Source organism: Macaca thibetana, chromosome 9, assembly GCF_024542745.1.
Source record: "Macaca thibetana thibetana isolate TM-01 chromosome 9, ASM2454274v1, whole genome shotgun sequence".
Taxonomy (NCBI): Eukaryota; Metazoa; Chordata; class Mammalia; order Primates; family Cercopithecidae; genus Macaca; species Macaca thibetana.
The window spans coordinates 65,981,065-66,008,617 of record NC_065586.1 but is presented as its reverse complement, the minus strand read 5'-3'; the positions used below and the strand labels follow the sequence as shown (position 1 = coordinate 66,008,617).

General features: G+C 39.8%; 1 protein-coding gene across 8 annotated transcripts in view; it reads right to left on the bottom strand.

The window, feature by feature from the left end:
* The window catches only part of CTNNA3 (catenin alpha 3), a 1,858,220-nt gene that overhangs the window by 1,712,334 nt on the left and 118,333 nt on the right, over positions 1 to 27,553 (bottom strand). For 7 of the 8 annotated variants that reach the window (XM_050805650.1, XM_050805648.1, XM_050805652.1 and 4 more), the window contains one exon: positions 26,189 to 26,292. In XM_050805650.1, the coding sequence (XP_050661607.1) occupies positions 26,189 to 26,287 (99 nt within the window). In that variant the 5' untranslated portion in view covers positions 26,288 to 26,292. Of the gene's footprint in view, positions 1 to 26,188; positions 26,293 to 27,553 lie in introns of those variants that run through there. The other variant, XM_050805653.1, reaches the window with a different exon arrangement.

The window sequence follows — 27,553 nt, the reverse complement described above, 5'->3', positions numbered from 1 at the left end:
AAAGGTAGATCTGATAGACTAGATCACAGTTTTACGATAAAGAAGATCTGGTCAGACAGGAAAAAGAAGTGTGGACTACTGGAAGAAGGGTCTCAGAAACAAGTCAGACACATTTTATTTCCCTTCTCTGGGCTTCACCCAGATTGAAAGCTGTATTACCTCTCAACTAATACAGTTAGTTGGGAAACACAGAAAGCAGAGACATTTTTATTCCATTTATCTTCAAGACTTTGAAACAAAATTGTTTTATGAGCTCCCCTGCACAAAACTTCAGGGGTAGCTACAGTGTAATCTTGCCATCACAATATAAACAGGTAGAGAGAAGGTGAACTTAGCTTTCTTAAATCAATCTTGATTCCCATGAGGCTTAGATGGAACCCAGAACATCCTAGATACCATGAAGAACAATCAAAATGATGCTATGTTGAAGAGCAATGGGCCTGCCCTGAGTTCACCATGGTGAAGAGCCAAGTGATCTAACAGAGTCTGAGGGTAAATAGATAATGCCAGATACTGGATGGAGGATGTAGCTGGTGAGAGATAACAACGTGCTAGCAGCCCTCACTCATGGCGCCTCCTCCGCCTCGGCCTCCGCTCTGGTCGTGCTTGAACAGTCCTTTAGCCCACCACTGCACTATGGGAGCCCCTCTCTGGGCTGGCCGAGGTGGGAGCCAGCTCCCTCTGCTTGCAGGAAGGTGTGTAGGGACAAGGGTGGGCAGGAAGCGGGGCTGCACAGGCGTTGGCGGGCCAGCGCAAGTTGAGTGGGTGCGGGCTTGGCGGGCCCAGCACCAGAGCAGCCGGCCAGTGCTGCTGGCCCCAGGCAGTGAGGGGCTTAGCACCCAGGCTAGCAGCTAAGGAGGGTGCGCCTGGTCCCCGAGCACTGCCAGCCCACCCATGCCATGCTCAAATTCTCACCATGCCCGAGCCCCCCTGACCGGCTCCTGTGCAGCCTGCAGCACCTCGACCCACCAACCACCCAAGGGCAGCCAGCTCCAGCCACAGACCCCTGCGGAATCCACTAGGTGAAGCCAGCTGGGCTCCTGAGTCAGGCGAGGATTTGGAGAACTTTTATATCTAGCTGGAGGATTGTAAATGCACCAATCAGCACTCTGTGTCTAGCTCAAGGTTTGTAAATGCACCAATCAGCACCTTGTCAAAACAGACCAATTAGCTCTCTGTAAAACGGACCTATCAGCTCTCTGTAAAATGGACCAATCAGCTCTCTGTAAAATGGACCAATCAGCAGGATGTGGGTGGGGTCAGATAAGGGAACAAAAGCAGGCTGCTGGAGCCAGCAGTGGTAACCCACTCAGGTTCCCTTCCATAGTGTGGTAGCTTTGTTCTTTCACTCTTCCTAATAAATCTTGTTGCTGTTAACTGTTTAGGCTGGGGCCGGCTTTATGAACTGTAACGCTGCCCGGTAGGGATGAACAACTCCAGACGTGCCGCCTTAAAGAGCTGTAACACTCACTGCGAAGGTCTGCAGATTCACTTCTGAAGCCAGCGAGACTACGAACCCACCAGAAGGAAAAAATTCCAGACACATCTGAACATCCAAAAGAACAAACTCCAGACACATCATCTTTAAGAACTGTAACACTCCCCGCGAGAGTCCGCGTCTTCATTCTTGAAGTCATCGAGACCAAGAACCCACCAATTCCGGACACACTAGGCCTTGGAATCTGAAGCACCATCAGGGGCCAAAGTGAGGTTAAAGCGTCCTGGAGAAACCACAGACCCTAGCCAAGCTACAAAAGAACATTCTACAAATCATATAAGGACATCAAGAAATGTACAGAGGTGCCCACAAGGTGACCTTCATGCATGGGGCTTATCACTCCCTCAAAGGTCACCAGTCCAGAGAGCCTTCCAGACTAGGCACTCTGCAGGCATTAAGTGCCCAAAGGTGCCCACATGGTTCCAAAGGCCACATCTCCCACCGTGAGATCATATAAGCAACACCGTCAACCCAATCACCTGTTGTAGAGCATTTTATCTAAAAAGACAGCATTTACCAAAAGGGACTGTTTACATTGTTGAATCACTTTAGTTTGCCATTTTATTGGCTTAAATAGAAGGCATTTATTCCAATTCCCAGTAGGTAGGAGTTTATGAGGAATGTCAGATCACTTATGAAAGATAAACTAAAGTGTACTGTGGGAAAACTTGTAATCCCCTACAAATACAAAATGGAAAGCTACGTTAAATGTTTATTTCCATTATATGATGCATCCTAATTTCAGAAATGGTAAAAAATACCATGTGGGAAAATGTTTAAATTAAAGAAATATGGTACCTTGCAAATCAAGATTGAGAATGCAAACTGTTTCCTAAAAGAAAAGACTTACCTGAAAAAAACACATTTAGTAAGCCTTAATTTTTATTTAATGTATAGAGCTTTCACTACGGTGTATATATACACACATATATATATGTGTATGTATATACACACAGAAATGTGGATATCTATGTATTCGAACTCAGCTATAACGAGGTTAAAAAGGCATAGAAAGGGCACCATTTTAGGGCAAGCTTTGGGCTAAGAAGCAGAGCCATGCTCACTACTGGCTGATATCATGATCAACGTAACAGTTCTGACATTGTAATCACCTGGGAGCTTTAAAAATTATTGTCTAGTTCTACTTCCAGAGATTCTGATTTAACTGGTTTTGTGTAAGGCATCAAGACTTTTAAGAGCTCCCCAGGAAATTTTATTGTGCAGCCAGGGTTTAAAACCACTGGGCTAACAATCTCAACAATAACAAGGATTTTCTGAATTGCCTACTTAGTACTCTTCCTCCAAGTAAGCCTTCTGTGTCTCCCATAGGGCTTGGCCACAAACAACTCCATCATACTTTATCTCACTGGGGGCTCTCAATTGTGTGTGAGATATTGCCCATTTCCTACTCTTCCTTAACCAGTGAGTGCAGAGTAGCTCCATGAGAAAATGATCAGTCTAGGCCAGACGCGGTTGCTCACACCTGTAATCTCAGCACTTTGGGAGGCTGAGGCAGGCGGATCACAAGATCAGGAGTTTGAGATCAGCCTGGTCGACATGGTGAAACCCCATCTCTACTAAAAATACAAAAAATTAGCTGGGTGTGGTAGTGCACACCTGTAGTCCCAGCTACTCAGGAGGCTGAGGCAGAAGAATTGCTTGAACCTGGGAGGCAGAAGTTGCAGTGAGCCAAGATGGAGCCACTGCACTCCAGCCTGGGCAGCACAGCTAGACTTCATCTCAAAAAAAGAAAAAGAAAAAGAAAATGGTCAGTCTAGAACCAGGGCCTTCCAAGACATAAAAGGGGCACCATTTTACATCTCAGGGGCCAAATCTGGCCTCTTGTCTATTTTGGTAAATAAGAAAATTTTATTGAAACACAGCCACACTCATGTGTTTACATATTATCTAAGCTTGCTTTCACATTACAGCAACAGCACAGTACTTTATGCAACAGAGACCCTATGATCCCCAAAACTGAAACTATTTACTGTCTAGACCCATACAGTTTTGTTTGCCAACCACTAGTCTAGAGTCACAGAGTTTTCAAGCTGCAACAGTATCTCCTAAGACAAGTTAGATCTCCTGAAATAGCCCAGGGGAGTCTATGAAGGGTAGAGTCAGACCTTGAGCAGTGACAATGGCCACATCTGGGGAGATATGGACTCTTCTATACTTTCAGCCAGCTGAAGCACAATTGCTCCTACCAATCTATTAATAGCGTTTTCCACTAAAAGGGCAGGTGTATCTGGGCTTATCAGTCTACATCACCTGGCTGCCCACGCAATCAGTTTATAAGAGAACAATTACATCCTGAAGCTAAGTTAGAAGTGGGTATCTATGGAATCAGTCTGAATTCATGGAGGAAAAGATGAGCTGCGATTGAAAGATAAGGTATTAACAGAAACAGAGTGAACTGGGGTTGGTTGGAGAACCCTGAAAAAGAGGGGAGCAACGTTAAAGTGAAGCAAATCACAGCCTAATAGGACAAAAGGTCTAGGAGGCAAGCTGAGAAGAAGTAAAGCACATACAGTGAATGGCACCTACCCACAGATCATCTCAAAGCTACCAGTTTCTGCTGGTGGGGGCCTCCTTGTATCCTTGACATGCATACTCCCACTGGACTTGCACTATTTTAATCAATTAGCTATGGCTTTTCTTATCCTTATTTTAATTTAATGAATGACTTCCTTCTTCTCCACTATTTTTGTCTTAAGAAATACTATAGCCTAGCCATTTTCCCATGGGAGTAGTTTTCTGGCAGTAAAATAACGCAGAAGAATTCACTTTATTAGAATCAACTCAGCTATACTGAATCACCTTAAACTTTAAAACATTACTGAGGCAGAATTAAGTTTATTTCTTCATCCTACCATAAAAATAACATCTTTATACTTATTAAGCCTTAAGCCTATTAGTATTTAAAAGACACTTAATTTACTAACTTTTAAGGTTACTCGTTGAGGTTATAGTCAAAACTCCAATATGGGCTTACAAGGTACCCTACAAGAATACTCTATGTGTGCAGACTTCCTTTTGAGATTTCCTTGGAAGCTTCAAGATTAATTCTGATACAAATTCTATTGATAGAATAATCAGCAAGAGTACAAAAAAGCTTGGAGGTAAAACCAAGAAAGCATAAGTAAATGGCATCATGCTTATTCAAAATGACCTATAGAAATGACAGAAAGCAACCACAAACAAAACTTGAATTCTTTTCTGAAAGAAACAAAGGAAATTATATTCTAGGAGGCTAAGAAGCCAAAGGGGGCAGACACGTTCTCTCCCTGCTACCTGAAAGCCAATCAAATCTGTTTGTAGAGCAGTGGAAAATTAACAATTTGGGCATCTAGGCTTCTCTTTGCATAAATTGATATATATGCTGCCTTTAGAGGGGGTTGTGGTCAAGGAGATTAGAAAGGAATTATGTTGAGAGTGGGGTGTAGCAGAGTTTCTTCAGAGGAGCCAGGCAGGAAAGAAAAACATAGCGCTTGGAAAAGCTAGGACTAACGACTCCCCATGCAGTCACTAGGACTGGCCTTTACTCTAATAAGGAGGGGGGAGAGAGTAAAGAAGAAGCTGAAAGAGATCATTTTCATAGGAATTGTGCGTGACTCCAGGTGCAATCATTGCTTCAGTGGGGCGCATATGACAGAGTGCAGCACAGAATTGGGAAGAGAGGCATTCTCCCCTCTTTTGTAGGAACCTAGCGCTGTTCTACTACCTTGAGGATTGGCAGCTGAAGGAGACCAGGGAATTTCACCCCAAAATATGGTACCCTGGTACGTTTATTATCATTATTATTACTATTATTTTGAGATGGAGTTTCACTCTTGTTGCCCAGGCTGAAGTGCAATGGTGCAATCTCGGCTCACCGCAACCTCCATCTCCCAGGTTCAAGCGATTCTCCTGCCTCAGCCTCCTGAGTAGCTGGGATTAGATTACAGGCATGTGCCACCACAGCTGGCTAATTTTTTGTATTTTCAGTAGAGACAGGTTTCTCCATGTTAGTAAGGCTGGTCTCAAACTCCTGACCTCAGGTGATCTGCCTGCCTCAGCATCCCAAAGTACTGGGATTACAGGCATGAGCCACTGCGCCCAGCCGTTTATTTTAAATTAAACACCCATGGGGACTAGCAGACACTGGAAGAAGCTTTACTCTGATACTCCCTTATCTACCTAATGTCCAGACTTGCCAAAGAAAAAAACAATTATTTCTGGTCTCTTCTCTGAGTTCTCATCAATTTATTAATAACTCTAATCACAGGCAGGTAGACTGAAGTCTGTCAACACACCTCGACAGACATTTGCCAAAAACCATGCTCTGCGGGGCCAACAAACTTTGTCCCAGGCCATTGTATGTTCTCCCAGCCCACTGAATTCCCCTAAAAATCATTCACTATACCCCAAGTTGACACATTTCCCCCATCTCCCCTCCTCTATGAAAAAATGGTATATAAGCATCTGTACCCCATTGGGTTATGAGGTAATCATTCTCCTACTATTCCCCTATGTTATGCACATTGAAATAAATTTTGTATGTTAATCTGCCTCTTGTCAGTTGATTTTTCAGCAAAACTTCAGAGGGCAAAGAGGAAACATTCCCTTTGTCCTTACAGATTTGGCGTTGTGGGCAGGATAACCAAAACTGCTCTGCTTCTCTAGAAGCTGCAGTCAAGGGAACACGGGACCTGACAGGCGAACAGAAATTCTTACCAGTCAGACTCCCAGTCTCTCTCTCTGCAGAATCTGGTCAAGCAGACGAGAAAAATCAGTTTGTCTCTTTTTCCTTTCCAAATTTAAGATTAATGGGAGAAAAGCATTTGTATGACTACTCTTAGGTGTAATGACTGGTATATTTTTGCTATAAATATTCATATTGTCTGATCCTTTTCCTCACAGAAATAGTCTTTATTTTTTCCTTTGTCTCTTTCTGTAAAGAGTCCCTCTTGTTTTATGTCCTTGAGAGCTTGACTTTTGACCAAGTAGAAGCCCTATCTCTTGGTCTCTGCCATCCAGTGGGCATGATTTTTGGGTCACATCCAGTGGCCAGCCTAAAAGGACTAGGAACCCTGAGGCACCTAAGATATTAAGCAGTACAGTCTGTTCCAAATGTGCCAAGCTCTCAGCAACGTTTTTGTTAAATGAGAAATCCCATCCATAAGGGACTTTTGTTGTCCTAACTCTTGTTGCCTGGTTAGTCCTGGAAAGTCCAATCCCAGGAGGACCTACTCAGTGTCACAGATTAACAGATCTGTGACTGGCACCCCTCCCTCTTCAATACTGGAGGCACCATATAACAAACACCTCCTCAACCATCTATGACAAGTGTCCCTTGCTATATTAGACTATTTCTGAAAGTGATTTTTGAGGGAATCATGAGGACTACATCATCTTCCCATTTTTATACTGACACTTATACTGTCCATGATAGTCTAAACCTGGAAAGCTACCTCTGAGACTTTCCATGAAAATGGCTCATTAACTTGAGTCACTTACAGAATAACTAAATTGGCTATACTTAAAACTTTTTTACAGAGCGCTTGTCTTAAACAGCTATCTCTTTTGTACCTATTTTTTTAAATATGAAAGGAATATAGCCTTAGAAATTCTCTTAGTAAGATTTTTAAAACAGAAATCATATTCAAAGGAAACTTAAAATCCTCTACACTCAAATTACCTGCTTTGGATCCATCTAGGATCTGCAAAAAGGCACTCTGGCCTGTGTTCTAATGGCTAGGATTCTACTGTTTTATTGCCACAGCTCAAGTTTGATTTCTAGTCAGGGAACCAGTCCCTTGGAGATGTAAATCCTTTAACTCAGGGGAAAAAGGAAACATTTATAAAAATTAGTTTGAGGGTTGGGCACGGTGGCTCGTGCCTGTAATCCCAGCACTTTGAGAGGCTGAGGCAGGAGGATCGTTAGAGCCCAGGAGTTTGAGACTAGCCTGAGACAGATTCCTTCTCTATAAAAAAAAAATTTTTTTAAGTTAGCCAGATGTGGTGGCATGCACCTGTAGTCTCAAATACTCAGGAGACTGAGACAGGAGGATGGCTTGAGCCCAGAGGTCAAGGCTGCTGTGAGCCATGATTGCACCACTTCACTTCAGCCTGGGCAACACAGCAAAACACTGTCTCAAAAAAAAAAAAAAAAACTCTGATTTACATGTTTTGAATCTATATTTGTGTGACCCTTGACTTTTTGGGGTACCCATTTTTCATTGATCTATTTCCCTTCCATGGACAGTTATGTTCCTGTTCATCACTAAGTCTCTATTTTCTTCCAGATGTCTTTGTGGGGTGGCTCTGGATCTTGTGAAGACTGCTTCTTTGTACCTCTTTGGAGATGTCTTGTGCTCCCTTGGTTAAACGATAAAAGGTTTTTTGGTTCTGAATCAGTTGGTAGTTACCTTTGGTTGAAAAGAAAAAAAAGAAATTGAAGTTCAGATAAATAAAGTTTTAAAAAAATAAAGTTTACTTCTCCTTCCTTTCCCTACCTCTGATATACATGAAGGGATCTAGATGGGACTTCGAGTGACCCTGAAACCCCCTGAGAACTACAACAAAAAGGTACCACTGACTTCCTGTTTTGGGGTTCTCTGTTTTCCTCATGGAGCCTCAAAAGTCGTGAATGGGTTCCTCTCAGATCTAAAAGCTCTACTCTTTTTTGCATTAAACTCCCTCATCTATTTGGCTTTTGTATACATACATGTATATGTGTGTGTTGTATATTGTGTCTACATGTATGTATTTGTCTATACATCTGTTTGCATATTATCTACATGATACCAAATTGACTTATAAATAAATGAGTACCCATAAATTAAATAACTAGCCCAAAACTTTTCAAGTTCCCTTGACTTTAATAAATCTTTGGTAAATAAAGGTAGCTTTTAAATTGCTAGTAAAACTAAAATGTCTTCAAATTTTAATTTAGACATTTTTGTCTAGGTCTACTAGTCACACAGGTTTATGTTTCTCTGTTAGATGTTTTAAGATCATAAAACTGTTGTTTCTGTGATATTCTTGACATTTTCTTGATTTGTATATAAACTAAAGCTGTAAGTGCTGGCTGCTGGACTCCCAAAAGCCTTACACATATCCTACTGTGGCTTGTTGAGCCAAGCCCAATATGGCCCCATCCTCCCTGGTCCAGCTCCACCTCCTGGTCCTACTGAGAGGGGTCAGATCCTCCCAACACTGTCTTCACAAGTCCATCCTCTGCCTTGGACCCTACCCTGGGTGTGCAAATCCAGGATTCAGAGAGGTCCTGCCCTTTATAGTCCTCCTGGGTGCCACATGGATACTCAGAACCCAGGACAACTAGAGGGGGGACAATGGGGAGGGACCTGTGTCCAGTATCTCAAAGGCCTTAGTTAAGATAAAACTAGCGGATACTGGTTTTGCTTTTTCAAAAAGAAATACACAATAACCTAAATAAATTGCTTTATTTTCCATGAATAATTCAAATATAACTGTTAAAAAATATTTTTCAATAATTTAAAATCCTAAGGACACGTTATGTTAAGTAGTAGAGAATCACGAAATGTTTGAGTCATTTCTAAATAAGTTAAAATACTAAAACATTAATTATTAAGCATAAAGTTTAGATACTTTGACATCTTGTTCCTATATGGCATAGAAAAGCTAAATATATCTGTATCTGTTAATGAGCAAAAAACTGATAAAACACCTTTCTAAAAATTATAAAACGGTTTTCATTTACAAACACTAATATAAAACAGTTCAAAATTACTTACTTCCTAGGTTTTCAGTAGAAATTAGGGTTGCTAAGAGTTACTATTATAATTAGTATATAATTAAAACTACTATGTATGATAAACAACTATGTATGGAGTATATAAGGGAAGTAAAATGTTATAAGGTATGAGGATGTGCTTTTGTTGAGAAAAAGCAATTTTATATCGTTCAGAGATTCTGTAAAGGTTGTTTCAAAATGAGAAAAATCATATAAACAAAACTAAATGGGTATAGAAAGTTGAGGAAAAAAGAGAATTTAAAAAGATTGTGTGATTAAAGTGAATGAAATTAAATAAATTTATTATTTGTTTTTAAACTGAGCCTTAAAATCAAAAATAGTCTACAAAACTAGAATTTTATTTTCTTCTTTGAACAAGGTTTTCATATACTATCAATAATAAATAGTAAATGACTTTGGTTCACCTTTTGAGTAAACTACAAAAAAAAAAAAAAGGAGGGGGAAGAAACAGATTTTGTGTGCCTCATGCTTAATAGGTCTTTTGAATATTTGAAACCCTAAGTCTCATCTCTGTCAAACTGTCAAAGAGTAAAGGTTTTGGCTTTTGGAAATCCTTTATTACACTGGCTAAATGAACAACTTTATTTCACAGTAATTTTTGATCAAATGTTTTAAACCTTTGACATACTTGACAAGCTTCCCAAAATCAACCTCCAAATTCTAAAGTAAGTCTTTTTGACTTCAAACTAACTTTGGGATTTTCCCAAAGATCCCTGAAGTATCCAAAAGAGAAATAATAAACAGGTTTAGCTAATATATTAAATTATATGGGAAGCACTGTCAAATAAGAAATAATGTTTAACCTTTTTTCTGAGTTATATTTATATGGCTATCTTATTACTATGTGTTCCAAAACTGTATGAGATTTCTTAAAATATCATCTATCTTGTTAAATGTTGTCAGTCACAATTATGACCGCAATGTTGAATTGTTGTAGGCCACAAAAAAAAAAGAACAAATACCTTTGTCAATTGTTTATTTAACCATGGCCATTTTAAGTCCCATTGTCCACAGTTAATTGTTTTATTCTGATGCTTTTTTTTTCTTGAAAGCTCTTCACTAATCCTGAAGTGTGGGTCTTCAAAGAAGTTCAAGGAAATAACACTGACAAAGGTTTCTGACAACTCTGAAACTGTATAAGTGAATCAATGAACTGTGTAAAAATTCCAGAACTCTAATAAAAAAAAAAAAAACTGGAGTCATAAAACTGCTAAACTACCATCAAGCAGAACAATAATTAATTACATGGGACTGAACTGATAAAAGACTGACATGATTATTTATGATTTTTTGTTTATGCTGATTCTTTTCATGTTTTGTTCTCCATAGTTTAAAAAAAAAAACAGCTTTTTAAACGCTACAATTCCCCTGTGTTATGCACACTGAAATAAATTTTATTTGTCCTTCCTTCTATTAATCTGCCTTTTCTCAATTGATTTTTCATCTGAACTTCCAGAGGGCAAAGGAGAAATCTGGTCTTCACCCCTACACAGCTTTGAAGCCACTAAGACATGGCTACCTTGGCATGTTCATTTCCAGTTTTCCAATGAGTACCACTGGCAGCAGTCACCACCCACCAGCAACAAGCTGAAGCCAGACAAAACTGGAATACAAGGCAGATAGGCTGGTTTGGGAACACAAGTGAGTCATAATTCAGAGACTTCAAAATTTGGAAGTGTGGGAATGAGCAGAAGAGAAAAGAGAGGTTTTATAGGAAAATCCCCACTCTAGCACAAGCAAGTGAGGTCAATTACAGGAACTCTGGATTGCTGCTGCTAATGGGACTTCCTTTGAACTTGCAAGGGGAGTAGGAGGCCGGGGAATCAGATTACATAAGGATAAGCATCTGTCCTAAATGGCCGGGTGCTCAGGGAACTGAAAACAATGAGTCCCACAGAGGCTGAAGTATAATTCTGAGAATAGAATGTGGTTTGGAAACTGAAAAAATCTGTTAAAACCCTGGCAACTAGGTAATCTTATTGTTACTGAACAGCAGGAGTTTGGGAATCCAAACCTGAAAATGCCACATTCACTATGACTCAACTCTTTCCCTTGTTTCTACTTTCTGTGTATCTTTCAGCTTTGCACCTAATAGAACTGTTTAATCCTAGGTACTAACTGCTTAAATCTCAGAATATAGTCAACTCCTCAAAAAGAGGATGCTAACGGGACCAATTCATGATCATCCCCCAGAGGCAGAGCTCTCATGGCAGAGCACCTCACAGGGTTCTTGCCAGCCTATAATTGAGTATCACTAAGTCAGTTGCCCACCCTGATAAAGTTAGCTGTGACAAGGGTGCCAAAGTGTCTTGAGAGCACTATGGAGACTTAACAAAAGGAACCCCTAAAATGAAGGCAAAGGGAATGTAAAAGTTATTGAGGCTGTTCACAAATATTCCTAAAGGACATTCACAAATGTCCTTTAGGCGCAGGGCAGGATCACATACCCAACATCCACTTTGACCATATAACTTGCTTTGACAAAAGCATTGTGAGTAGAATTGACATATGTCACATCCAGGTGAACATTTTGGGAGTTCTCACATGATTTATCATGTTCCATTTCCTCAGTTGCCATGACAGTGGAAGCACATGTTGAGATGAGTCTGTATTAGCCTGGGTCTCTGAGTGCCTGTACCGATCAGAAACCCCAGCTCACATTGGACATGTAGCTTGAGCAGGAAATAAATTTTATTAAGTCTCTGAGATTTGGGGGTTGTCTTCTTATCACAGCACAACCTTGCTTATGCTGACTAGTACAGGGGCTGGTAGGTAAACTTGCCCCAATGAGTATTATAGAGTCTATAAAAGCATCCCCAAGGGGACAGATGGGAGACACTATGGAGATAGAAATGAAAGAAGGCCAAGAGGTCCTACAAGACTTAGGGGTGAATGACAAAGAAATAATGTTTATTACTGTTCATCTAACTCTAGATTTACTTCTTGAAAACATGGGATATATTTACAGTCAGAAAATACATTTGAACCACTGCCCTTCAAAAAAAAAAAACTTTACAAAATATAACACATTATAAAGAGTTTGTTATTACGATTATTTTAAGGAATTCTGAGTAAATCAATTCTTTTAACTCACATTCAACAAAAATCTGACACCTACCAAACTGTATTTTGCAGCAAATAAGATTATAGACAGTTTCATAATTTAATGACTGTAGCATGATCTAGCAGTTTATATTCTCTTCAGAGAGTATACAACACAGAGATGTAAATTCTTTGAAGCACAATTCTGCATAAATAGACTTTCTGCATTGCATTGCCAAACTTGGATCTTGAAAGTGATACAGTGCAGATGCCTACAGTTGCAATCATAAAAATGTAATTGCTGAGAAATTATTTCTGATCCATTGGATGAATTTATTACAGAGGGATGCAACTGTGTAAGTTATCACACAAGAAACTTCCAGTGAATGATTGAAATATATCCCAGGCTGAATATTCCTGCAAAATGACCTAGTGATTTGCCTGTGCCCAAGAGAAAAAAAATACATTAAAGATAAATCAGGTTTGGTAGGGAAGACTTTGGTAACCATAAAAGAGCAGAATAAAGATTTATGAAGAAATGAATTCAGAAGTCAGAGTGACATAATGGTATCTATGAATAATTACTCCAAAAATTAAATTTTATTTTTGACTTTGAGTTATATACAGAGGTGATAAGTAATTTCTGTGGAACCCTGGAAGCAAAGGAATACAACATGAAGATAAATCATGAGGAAAGTGAAAAAATTTTTAATGGGACTACTGAATTAATAACTTTAGCTGGTGGCAATCTGAACTTAAAGATATGAACTTCTTTTGGAATGTTTTCCAGTGTAATCAGAGACTATATGGTGTACTTAAACCATGTAACTATTTCAAATTAAACACTCTTTGTAACATTAGTCAAAATATGGAAACAACCATCTACAGATGAATGAATAAAGAAAATATGGTGTTCATGCAATGGAATATTATTCAATCAAAAAAAAGGAAATCCTGCCATTTTCTAACATGGATGAACCTGGAGGACACTATGCTAAATGGAATAAGCCAGACACAGAAAGGCAAATACTGTATGATCTCACTTATATGTGAAATCTAAAAAAGTTAAATTCAAAGAAGCAGATGGTAAAAGTGTGGTTTCCAGGTGCTAGTGAGTGGGGGAAATGGGGAAGATTGTTGGTCAAAGGATACAAAATTTCAGTTTTAAGATGAATACGTTTTGGGACGCTAACGTGTAGCATGGTGACTATAGTTAATATATTGTATTCTTTACTTGAAATTTGATAAGAAAGTAGATTTTAAGTGTCTTCACCACACACACACAAACGCACACACGATGGTAACTATGGGTAGAGATGGATGTGTTAATTCATTTGACTGTGGTAATCATTACACATTGTATACACATACATCAAATCATCACATCATACACCTTGAATGTACAGAATTTGTATTTGTCTCATTATTTGTCTATTAAATATATTAAAATAAAAAATAAACACTCCTTCCCCTCCTCCCCTGGTGTAGATGGCGGTGGCCAGATTCAGAGCCTCAATTTCACTGCTGGGACCAAGATGGACAATTAGAAGCATCTGTGTGGAAGGCCGAGGCAGGCGGATCACGAGGTCAGGAAATTGAGACCATCCTGTCTAACACAGTGAAACCCCATCTCCACAAAAAATACAAAAAATTAGCCGGGCATGGTGGTGGGCACCTGTAGTCCCAGTTACTCTGGAGGCTGAGGCAGAAGAATGGTGTGAACCCGGGAGGAAGAGCTTGCAGCGAGCGGAGATCTCGCCACTGCACTCCAGTCTGGGCAACAGATCGAGACGTCTCAAAAAAAAAAAAGCAGCAGCTGTGGTCTGCGACACTCAGAGAGGAAGTAAAGGAGCAAGTGAATTCAGCACCTTCAGCTGAAGTATCCAGGTTCTCGCATTGGGGCTGACTAGGCAAACAATTTGACCCACGAAAAACAAAGAAAAGCAGGGCAGGGCGATGGTCCACCTGGGAGCAGCACGGAGCCAAATGAAACCCCACCCTCAGCCAAGTGAAGCAGTAAGTGATTCTGCGACCCCACCTGAAAAACCACGCTTTTCCCATGTATCTTTGCAACCCATGTAAGATATATCTTTTCCCATGTATCTTTAATGTGTGGATCAGGAGCTCCTCTAGTGAGCCCACACCACCAGAGCATTGGGTCTGATACACAGAACTGTGTAGAATGTTGGCAGAGCAGCTGTTCAGGCACACACAGAGACCCAGGAGTTTTCCATACTCCAGCCCCAGGATCCCTGGCAAGACGGGAGATCTGTGCATATATATATCCCTAGGAAAGGGGCTAAACCCAGGGAGCCAAACAGCGCCATTCTGCAGGCCTGCTCCCACAGTACCCCACAAGTTAACACCCACTGACTTGGAATTCCAACCAGCCAATGGCGACAGACTGGAGTCTGCCTGAGATGAGACCAAGTTCCCTGGGGGAGGGGCGGCTACCATCTCCATAGTTAGTGGACTCAGCCATTCCAGCCTGATGGCTTTGGAGAATACAAATGATCCAGACAATGAAGGGTCCCCAACAATGGCACAGCCGCCTTGCCAGATCATGGCCAGACTGATTCTTTAAGTAGGACCCCAATCCATTCCTCCTCACTGGGTGGGACCTCCCTGTGGGGGTTTCAGCCACCCCAGCAAGAGTTCTACAGACAAAGCCCTGATCTCTCCCTGGGATGGAGCTCCCAGGAGGAGGGGTGGCCACGATCTCTGTGATTCAGTGGACTCAGCCATTCCAGCCTGCCAGCTTTGGAGAATACAAACCATCCAGAGGAGGAAGGGTCCCCCACTCCCCTCTCCAACGCAGCATATCTGCTCCACCAGAAAGCATCCAGACTGCTTCTGATCCCATTCCTCCTGACCAAGTGAGACCTCCCAACAGGAGTCTCCAAACACCTCCTACAGGCACATTAGGAACAGCAACATGTCAGTACACTGCTGGGACAGAGCTTCCAGAGGAAGGAGCAGGCTGCAGTCTTTGTTGTTTCACAGCCTTCACTGGTGATACTTCCAGCTCTGAGGAAAACTGAGGCAACTAGGGTCTGGAGTGGACCCCCAGCAAACCACAGCAGCCCAACAGAAGAGTGACCTCGTGTCTGGAATTGGTGGGTTCTTGGTCTTGCTGACTTCAAGAATGAAGCCGCGGACCCTTGCAGTGAGAGTTACAGTTCTTAAAGATGGTGTGTCTGGAGTTTGTTCCTTCTTCCTGGTGGGTTCGTGGTCTCGCTGCCTTCAGGAGTGAAGCTGCAGACCTTGGCAGTGAGTGTTACAGTTCATAAAGGCAGTGTGGATCCAAAGAGTGAGGAGCAGCAAGATTTATTGCAAAGAGTGAAAGAACAAAGCTTCCGCAGTGTGGAAAGGGATGTGAGCGGGTTGCCAGTGGCTGGCTGGGGCAGCCTGCTTTTATTCCCTTATCTGGTCCCACCCACATCCTGCTGATTGGTCCATTTTACAGAGAGCTGATTGGTCCGTTTCACTGAGAGCTGATTGGTCCGTTTTGACAGAGTGCTGATTGGTGCATTTATAATCCTTGAGCCAGACACAGAGTGCTAGATGGAAAAGTTCTCCAAGTCCCCACTAGGTTAGCCAGACACAGAGTTAGTTAGATACAGAGTACCAATTTGTGTATTTACAAACCTTGAGCTAGACACAGCGTACTGACTGGTGTATTTACAAACCCTGAGCTAGACACAGAGTGCTGATTGGTGCGTTTAGCTATACATAAAAGTTCCCAAGTTCCCACAAGACTCAGGAGCCCAGCTGGCCTCACCCAGTGGATCCTGCAGGGGGGTTGCAGGGAGAGCTGCCCACCAGTCCCGAGCCACACCGGCACTCCTCAGGCCTTGGGTGGTCCATAGGACTGGGCATCACAGAGCAGGGGGCAGCACCCATCAGGGAGGATTGGGCTGTGCGGGAGCCCACAGTGGAGGGGGGGCTTGGGCATGGCAGGCTGCATGTCCTGAGCCCTGCCCCATGGGGAGGCAGCTGAGGCCCAGTGAGAATTTGGGCACAGTGCCAGCAGTGCTGGGGACCTGGTGCAACCTCCACAGCTGCTGGCCCGGGTGCTAAGCCCCTCACTGCCCCTGGGCCGGCAGCACCAGCTGGCCACTCTGAGTGTGGGGTCCGCGGAGCCTGTGCCCACGCCCACCAGAACTTGCGCTGGCCCAGGAGCACCCGTGCAGCCCCGGTTCCCGCCTGTGCCTCTCCCTCCACACCTCCCCGCAAGTGGAGGGAGCTGGCTCCAGCCTTGGCCAGCCCAGAGAGGGGCTCCCACAGTGCAGTGGCAGGCTGAAGGGCTCCTCAAGCACCGCCAGAGTGGACGCCGAGGCCAAGTAGGCGCTGAGAGCGAGGGCTGCTAGCACGTTGTCACCTCTTAACCTGACTGTTAAAAGAAAAACAAACAGAAAACAACACAACACCAACAAAAAAGACCCCATAAAAACCCCATTAAAAGTGAGCTTGAAGACTATCTTGCTGAAATAGGGCAGAAAGACAAGATTAGAGAAAAAAGAATGAAAAGGAACAAACAAAACCGCTGAGAACCTATACATAAATATATGAAAATATATAAAAAGACCAAACCTATGACTGACTGGAGTACCTGAAAGAGACAGGGAGGATGGAACCAAGTTGGAAAACACACTTCAGGATATCATCCAGGAGAATTTCCCCAACCTAGCAAAACAGGCCAACATATAAATTCAGGGAATACAGAGAACCCCAGTAAGATATTCCATGAGAAGATCAACCCCAAGACACGTAATCATCAGATTCTTCAAGGTTAAAATGAAAGAAAAAATGTTAAGCGTAGCCAGAAAGAAAGGCCAAGTCACCTACAAAGGGAAGCCCATCAGACTAACAGCAGACCACTCAATGGAAACCCTATAAGGCAGAAGAGACTGGGGGCCAATATTTAACATTCTTAAAGAAAAAAAATTCCAACCCAGAATTTCATATCTGGCCAAACTAAGCTTCATAAATGAAGAAGAAATAAGATCCTTTTCAGACAGGCAAATGCTGAGGGAATTTGTCACCATCTGGTCTGCCTTGTAAGAGCTCCTAAAGGAGGCATTTAATATGGAAAACAAAAAGCATTATCAACCACTAAAAAAACACACTGAAGTACACAGACCAGTGACACTATGAAATAACTACATAAACAAGTCTGCAAAATTACCAGCTAGCATCATGATGACAGGATCAAATTCACACAACAATATTAACTTTAAAAGTAAATGGGCTAAGTATTCCAATTAAAAGACACAGAATGACAAGTTGGATAAACAGCCAAGACCCATCAAAGTGCTGTCTTCAAGTGACCCATCTCACATGCAAAGACACACATTGACTCAAAATAAAGGGATGGAGGAAAATTTACCAAGCAAATGGAAAACAGAAAAAAAAAAGCAGAGTTTGCAATCTTAGTTTCTGATAAAATAGACTTTAAAACAACAAAGATAAAAAAAGACAAAGAAGAGTATTACATAATGATAAAGCGTTCAAATTGACAAGAAAAGCTAAATATCCTATATACATACACACAATACAGGAGCACCCAGAAGCATAAAGCAAGTTCTTAGACACTTACAAAGAGACTTAGATTGGGAAATTTAAATACCCCACTGACAATATTAGACAGACCATCAAGACAGAAAATTAACAAAGATATTCAGGACCTGAACTCAGCTCTGGATCAAGTAGACCTAATAGATATCTACAAAACACTCTGCCCAAAAACAATAGAATATATATTCTTCTCATTCACCACATGGTACATACTCTAAAATTGATCACATAATCAGAAGTAAAACACTCCTCTGCAAATGTAAAGGAACTGAAATAATACAAACAGTCTCTCAGACCACAGCACAATCAAATTAGAACTCAAGATTAAGAAATTAACCCAAAGTGGCCGGGCGCGGTGGCTCAAGCCTATAATCCCAGCACTTTGGGAGGCCGAGATGGGCGGATCACGAGGTCAGGAGATCGAGACCATCCTGGCTAACACAGTGAAACCCCTTCTCTACTAAAAAATACAAAAAACTAGCCGGGCGAGGTGGTAGACACCTGTAGTCCCAGCTACTTGGGAGGCTGAGGCAGGAGAATGGCATAAACCCGGGAGGCGGAGCTTGCAGTGAGCTGAGATCCGGCCACTGCACTCCAGCCTGGGTGACAGAGCGAGACTCTGTCTCAAAAAAAAAAGAAAGAAAACTCAAAGCCACACAACTACATGGAAAGTAGGCAACCTGCTCCTGAATGACTGTTGGGTAAATAATGAAATTAAGGCAGAAATCAAGAAGTTCTTTGAAACTAATGAGAACAAAGAGACCACTTATCAGAATCTCTGGGACATAGCTAAAGCAGCATTAGGAGGTAAATTTATAGCACTAGATGCCCACATCAAAAAGCATGAAAGATCTCAAGTTATAACCTAATATCTCACCTAAAAGAACTGGAGAACTAAGAGAAAACCCCAAAGCTAGCAGAAGGCAAGAAAAAAACCAAAATCAGATCTTAACTGAAGGAGATAGAGAAACAAAAAAACACTTCTAAAAATCAATGAATCCAGGAGCTGTTTTTTGGAAAAATTAATAAAATGGATAGACCACTAGCTAGACTAATGAAGAAGAAAAGAGAGAAGAATCAAATAAACACAATCAGAAATGATAAGGGGGATATCACCACTGACCCCACAGAAATACAAACAACCATCAGAGAATACTATAAACACCTCTATGCACATAAACTAGAAAATCTAGAAGAAATGGATAAATTCCTGGACATATACACCTTCCCAAGACTGAACCAGGAAAAAACTGAATGCCTGAATAGACCAATAATGAGTTTTGAAGTAGAGGCAGCAATAAATAGCCTACCAACCCAAAAAAAGCCCAGGACCAGAAGGATTTATAGCTGAATTCTACCAAGAAGGACTGGTATCATTTCCACTAAAACTATTCAAAAAATTGAAAAGAAGGGACTCCTCTCTAATTCATTCTATGAGGTCAGCATCATCCTGATAACAAAATCTGGTAGAGATACAACAACAACAAAAAAACTTCGGGCCAATATCCTTGATGAACATCGATACAAAAATCTTCAATAAAATACTGGCAAACTGAATCCAAGAGCACATCAAGAAAATTATCCACCATGATCAAGTTGTCTTGATCATGCAAATCAACAAATGTGATTCATCACATAAACAGAACTAAAGACAAAAACCACATGATTATCTCAATAGATGTAGAAAAGGCCTTTGATAAAATTCAACATCTCTTCATGTTAAAAAAAAAACTCTCAATAAACTAGGTATTGAAGGAATATACCTAAAAAAAATAAAAACCATCTATGACAAACCCACAGCCAATATCATACTAAATGGGCAAAAGCTGGAAGCATTCCCCTTGAAAATGCACAAGACAAGAATGTCCTCTCTCACCACTCCTATTCAACATAATATCGAAAGTTCTGGCCAGGACAATAAGGCCAAGAGAAAGAAATAGAGAGTATTCAAATGGGAAGAGAGGAAGTCAAATTATCTTTGTTTGCAGATGACATGATCCTTTATCTAGAAAAAGCCCATTGTCTCAGCCCAAAAGCTCCTTAAGCTGATAAGCAACTTCAGCAAAGTCTCAGGATACAAAATCACTGTGCAAAAATTGCTAGCATTGCTATACACCAACAACAGGAAATCAGAAAGCCAAATCATGAATGAACTCCCAATTATGATTGCTACAAAAATAATAAAAGATCTAAGAACACAGCTAACAAGGGAAGTGAAAGCCTTCTTCAAGGAGAACTACAAACCACTGCTCAAGGAAATCAGAGAGGACACAAACAAATGGAAAAACATTCCATCCTCATGGATAGGAAGAATCATGGTCATTAGAATGGCCATATTGCCCAAAGCAATTTATAGATTCAATGCTATTCCTATTAAACTACTACTGACATTTTTCACAGAATTTTTTTTAAAAAAACTATTTTAAAATGTATTTGGAACCAAAAAACAGCCCAAATAGCCAAGACAATCCTAAGCAAAAAGAACAAAGCTGGAGGCTTCACATTATTTAACTTCAAACTATACTACAGGGCTACAGTAACCAAAACAGCATGGTACTGGTATAAAAACAGACACATAGACCAATGGAACAGAATAGGGAACTCAGAAATAAGACCACAAACCTACAACCATCTGATCTTCAACAATCCTGACAAAAACAAGCAATGGGGAAAAGATTTCCTGTTTAATAAATAGTGCTGGGAGAACTGGCTAGCCACATGCAGAAAATTGAAACTAGACCCCTACCTGACACCATATACAAAAAGTAACCCAAGAGGGATTAAATATTTAAATGTAAAACCCAAAACTATAAAAACCCTAGAAGAAAACTGAGGCAATACCATTCAGGACATAGGCACAGGCAAAGATTTCATGATGAAAATGCCGAAAGCAATTGCAACAAAAGCAAAAATAGATAAATGGGATATAATTAAACTAAAGAGTTTCCTCACAGCAAAAGAAACTATCATCAGAGTGAAGAGGCAACCTACAGAATGGGAGAAAATTTTTGCAGTCTATCCATCTGAAAAAGGTCTAATATCCAGAGTCTACAAAGAACTTAAACAAATTTACAAGAAAAAAAGTAAAACATTAAAAGGTGGGTAAAAGACATGAACAGACACTTTTCAAAAGAAGACATACATGCAGCCAATAAACATGAAGAAAAGTTCAACATCGGCTGGGCGCAGTGGCTCACTCCTGTAATCCCAGCCCTTTGGGAGGCCGAGGTGGGCAGATCACCTGAGGTCAGGAGTTCAAGACCAGCCTGGCCAACATGGTGAAACCCCATGTCTACTAAGAATACAAAAATTAACTGGGCATGGTGGCATGTGCCTGTAAACCCAGCTAGCAGGAGGCTGACATAGGAGAATCACTGAAACCCAGGAGGTGGAGGTTGCAGTGAGCCAAGATCATGCCACTGCACTCCAGTCTGGGTGACACAGCAAAACTCTGTCTCAGAAAACAAAAAAGTTCAACATCACTGATCATTGGAGAAATGTAAATCAAAACAACAATGAGATACCATCTCACACCAGTCAGAATGCTTATTAAAAAGTCAAAAAACAACAGATGCTGACAAGGTTGCAGAGAAAAAGGAATGCTTTTACATTGTTGGTGAGTGTGTAAATTAGTTCAACCATTGTGGAAAACAGCGTGGCAATTCCTCAAAGACCTAGATGCAGAAATACCATTTAACTCAGCAATCCCATTATTGGGTATATACCCAAAGGAATATATATCATTCCATTATAAAGATACATGCACGTGTATGTTCATTGTAGCACTATTCACAATAGCAAAGACATGGAATCAACCTAAATGCCCATCAATGATAGACTGGATAAATAAAATGTGGTACATATATACCATGGAATACTATGCAGTCATAAAAAAGAACAAGTTCACGTCCTCTGCAGGGATGTAGATGAAGTTGGAAGTCATTATCCTCAGCAAACTAATGCAGGAACAGAAAACCAAATACCATATGTTCTCACTTGTAAGTGGGAGCTGAAGGATGAGAACACATGGACTTACGGAGGGAACACACTGGGACCTGTCAGCAGGGGTTGGGGGAGGGAGAGCATCAGGAAAAATAGCTAATGGATGCTGGGCTTAATACTTAGGTGATGGGATGATCTGTGCAGCAAGCCACCATGGCACATGTTTACCTATGTAACAAACCTACACATCCTGCACATGTACTCCTGAACTTAAAATAAAAGTTGATGAAAAATAAATATTGAGGTCTACTTAGCCTTTTTAAATAAACAGGTTATTCTTTTTTTTCTTTTATTATACCTTAAGTTCTGGGATACATGTGCAGAACCTACAAGTTTTTTACATAGATATACACGTGCCATGGTGGTTTGCTGCACCCATCAACCCATCATCCACATTAGGTATTTCTCCTAATGCTATCCCTCCTCTAACCCCCGACCCTCTGACAGGCCCCAGTGTGTGACGTTCCCCTCCCTGTGTCCATGTGTTCTCATTGTGCAACTCCCACTTATGAGTGAGAACACGTGGCATTTGGTTTTCTCTTCTTGTAATAGTTTGCTGAGAATGATGGCTTCCAGCTTCATCTATGTCCCTGCAAAGGACGTGAACTCATCCTTTTTTATGGCTGCATAGTATTCCATGGTGTGTATGTGCCACGTTTTCTTTATCCAGTCTGTCACTGATGGGCATTTGGGTTGGTTCCAAGTCTTTGCTATTGTGAACAGTGCTCCAATAAACATACATGTGCATGTGTCTTTATAGTAGAATGGTTTGTAATCCTTTGGGTATACACCCAGTAATGAGATTGCTGGGTCAAATGGTATTTCTGGTTCTAGATCCTTGAGGAATTGCCACACTGTCTTCCACAATGGTTGAACTAATTTACACTCCCACCAACAGTGTAAAAGCATTCCTATTTCTCCATGTCCTCTCCAGCATCTGTTGTTTCCTGACTTTTTATGATCACCATTCTAACTGGCATGAGATGGTATCTCATTATAGTTTTGATTTGCATTTATCTAATGACCAGTGATGATGAGCTTTTTTTCATATGTTTGTTGGCCGCATAAATATCTTCTTTTGAGAAGTGTCTGTTCATATCCTTTGTCCACTTTTTGATGGAGTTGTTTGTTTTTTCTTGTAAATTTTAAACAGCTTATTTTTATCTAAAAAAACAAAAATAAACACTTTTTGAAAAACCAAAAAGAATGTGATGAGACACTTAACATGATGTTATGCTAGAAAAAACCTTTAATATAATTTAATGAGATATTTTATTTGTGTTGGTGGGTAATACATGATCAAAGTGACAGATACAAGAAGGCTGAACATCAAATCCAAAAAGATCAGTTATTTTAAAATATAACTCTTTGACTTTGAAATGTACTGGTTTTTGATAAGAAGAATCCCATTATAAAAAAAACAAGAGTGTATACAAATAATTTTGTTAAATAGATTTCTGCTTTATAAGACATTTATTACATATAGTTGATATTATATAAATTATTAATATTTTAATTTAATACCACTTGAGTATTGCTAAGACCACAAAATAATTTTTATAGCTGAGACATCGATGTTGTATACCAAAGCACTTTTCAGAAATCAGTGAATATTTTGAAAACACTGACAACAATCTTAAGGAAGACAAAATTAGCAATCACATTTACGTGTAGCAGAACTGTCTGGTATGTAAAAGGTAATGAGTTCCATTTCTGTGACTCATCTACTTGTGGATCATGAAAAGTCTGAATCCAAGAACATCAAAAGCCCTCTAAAACTAGTATAATCACACTTTTTAAAAGAGATGCATTTCTTTCCAATCAAACAAGATTACTCAGGTCATTTTCATCCTTCTAATTTTATAGGTGAACTCAATAAATGTTTATAGATGGTTATAATCGATTTAGAACACGCCATAAAACGCACGCATGTGCACACACACACACACACACGCACACACACACTGTGACTGGCATTACCCTTTAATGTGAATTTACTTAGAATACTTTCTATTAACTTCTTTAGCAATGTACTTGACTAAAGCAAAATATCTATTAGTTTCAGTTAGCATATAAAAAGTAGTTTCCCCATGATACTCTCTCTGTATACAAGCAACATGTCAGCAACCTTTGTGATTAGCAAGTTTTAAGTGACCAACTCTAATGTTCCATTGTTATAGAGCAAATAAGGGTTATACACTAGCATTAATGTATTTGTTTTCACCAGCCATCTCCAAAATGAAGGTCATTTCCCTATTCCTACTCCTTATAATTGGATAGGAACAAAACCTTACATGACTTGTGAGCCCACTTACAGGGTGGCTACAATTCCTTTACTTTTTAAAATATTTTGCCATGAAAAAATAATTATTCAAATTATATTAAGGGAAAAGATATTACTTGAGTTTCTTCTCAAATCAAAGTTTCAAATTACTTTTATTAGCATATGATACATTAACATATAAAGTCAAAAACTGTCGCCAAAAAACTTGGCGATATGTATGAAAAAGTATAAAAATACTCGCATCTTGGCCATTAACTTTTACATTTGTAACTAATTCTAGTGAAATAATACAAATTGATAACAAAAATGTGTATACAAAGATGTTCAGCACAGCAGTATCTATAATAGGAAAAAAATAGAAACACCCTAAATGTCCAAAAACGCAAGGCTACTTAAAAAAAAAAAACTATAGTGCAGCCATATGATATATAAGTAAATAGCAGTTTTATTAGATCATGCTTACAAATAAATAGGAAAATTATTAAAATATCATTTAAAATGGAAAAGTGGGATTAAAGTCTACATATATAGTACTAGCTCCACTTGTTCACATATATATATTCTTCATATATATAATGTATATACATGTAAGGACATATATAAAGAAGATATAGTCTTTAATAGTACAAAGTACAAAGAGATAAAAAAATCTCCTGTAACTTTGTTGTACTGGAAGTAAATGCACCAAAACATTAATGTTTATCTCTTGGTAAAATTATGAGTGTTTTTATTCTATTTTTTTAACTTTTTTGGACATTCTAATTTTTTTGTGAACTTAATTAGAAAAACAAATGAAGGGTTTTTTTTTTCTTTCTTTCTTTCTTTTTTCAAACAGGGTCTCACTATGTTGCCCAGACTGGTCTTTAACTCCTGGACTCAAGCAATCCTCCCACCTTGGCCTCCCAAAGTGCTGGGATTATAGGCATGAGCCACTGCACCCAGCCTTTTTTCTTTTTAACATGAAACTGTTTAGTGGGTGACAAAGACGGACTTTAATGACGTCTCCACAGTCATCTAGTATAAATTTCACAGCAGATATTAGTGCCATTAAGACTGCCAAAGTTAACTATTAAGGTTTCATCAGGGAGGCACAGGTTTTGAATTGTCTTTCAAGTAGCAGATATCAACTTGCACAATATATACAGATCGATAAAAATATGTACAAAGTCTATTTTCAGAGCTACTCCCCTCCCCACATCCATCTCACAAAAAAGATAAGCAGAACACATTTAAATGATCTGAGGAAAGGTCAGCATAGTTTTTCATCCAAGTAACCCTTGGGTTCTTTTGAGTCCCTAGGAAAAGGGACTTGAATCTTGTATTAGGAGGCATGATGTAAGGCCTAAAGGGGAGTTCCCTCACAAATTGTGGGTTAAGTACAAAAATTTAAATCTATACCACTGCATAAGTTTCTTCAAGCCCTGCTCTAAGAAAATGCAATACACGAAATCTCGACTCACATAATAAAAAAAATCGGAGAATCATTATGCATATCATCAAAGGATTATTCACCTTATGAAAGACTTTATCACAGAATTCCTTTAAATAGCTGCTTTTCTCATATATTTTAGTATTTTAAAGGTAATTTCCTATTTGGCAAATGAGATGCCATGTGCCTGAGGCAAGTTAGTAAAATTCTCTAGGCCTCAGTTTCCTCATCTATATGATAAAGATGGTTTTAACCATGTTACCTGCCTCATTCAGTTTTCATGATTACCAAAGAAGATAATTTATATAAAGGTACTCTGAAAATTATATATATATATAAAATTACTGTTATTGCTAAAAGAGAATGTCAGGGAACTTTCAGAATTCATACTTTTTCACATCTTAGCAACATACATACCTACTTTTCACATCTTAACAACTCTTTAAATAAAGGACAATTTTAGATGACATATTCATATATAAAAATCAAACCTTTTATTTCTTCATTATTCATTTTTCCCACTTTTTTTCATTCTTCTGCAGTTACTATATATCATAATTTCCATGGTATTAATACCTGAATTATGAGAGGCTCCAGTAGCTTCTCTACAGTGAATGTTTGGACCTGCAGATCCTGAGGATCGATATTCAGTGTGATTGGTGTTTCAGCTGACATGCTGCCTGTGCACAAACACAAAAAGATGCTTATTAGTAAAGAAAACTGTTTTCTAAAGAACAATACTCATGAAAATGAAGGAATAGGTAAAACTTGTATTCAACACCTCTTCCTAATATCAACCGTAGCCCTCAGAGGACCAGGCTACAAAATCTACCTTCAGAGAAAGAAGATATTCCCCAACTGTTTCCTGAGGTCATGCTGTCTGGGCTTAGGTCCTGTAACAAATTAATCTACACCAGTATGTTCACAATTAAATTAACAACTCATCTGAGGTGGGTTTGTATTTGAGCAGTAGTCTTAAGTGATCAGAATGGTAAGACACATCTTACAGCGTTCAAGTCTTCAAGTCCTTTGGCTTCTGTGAAATCATAGCACTGAGGCAGCCTACCCCCATATTTTGCTCCTTCTGGTTAATGATGACTTAGACAAGGAACAAGCAACCCTTTGAAAGACATGGAAACAAGTAAAGATATGTCTTTACTTGATTTAGAGATTGTTTATTTGAGGGTTTTGACTGGAGAAGGTTAAAGGCAATTTACCTTCTTGGACAGGAAAAGAAACTAATATAAATTGCACAGTTGTGTAAAAAGAGAAAAGCCCCTGAGAAGGCACGGATAGTTGGTCAAGACAAAATAAGAAGGAGAAAAAAAAAAAGAACTGTAAGCCATTCTTTAAGGCATTAACATTATCCTTAAAAATCAATTGGCCGGGTTTGGTGTAATCCCAGCACTTTGGGAGGCCGAGGCGGGCGGATCACGGGGTCAGGAGATTGAGACCATCCTGGCTAACACGGTGAAACCCCGTCTCTACTAAAACTTACAAAAAATTAGCCGGGCGTGGTGGCGGGCACCTGTAGTCCCTGTTACTCAGGAGGCTGAGGCAGGAGAATGGCGTGAACCCGGGAGGCGGAGCTTGCAGTGGGCCGAGATCACGCGACTGCACTCTAGCCTGGGCGACAGAGCGAGACTCGGTCTCAAAAAAAAAAAAAAATCAATTCAGTGAGATTTTTGCCTAACAATATACATTTATATCAAATGACCATATGTGGCATGTCATAGTTGGATTAATATTCAAAATCTCTAGCCATGTTTTCAAATAGCTTTAATATATTATTCATTTATCTACTAAAAACCACAGTAAGTGTTAAGAATTTTATATAAAAGCCACTGGTATCGTTTACTGCAAAGAGAGAGCACACTTCCTGAAATGTAGCATATTTCTAGATAGTTCTCTTTCTCTTATTGAAAATAACCCAAATGGCCT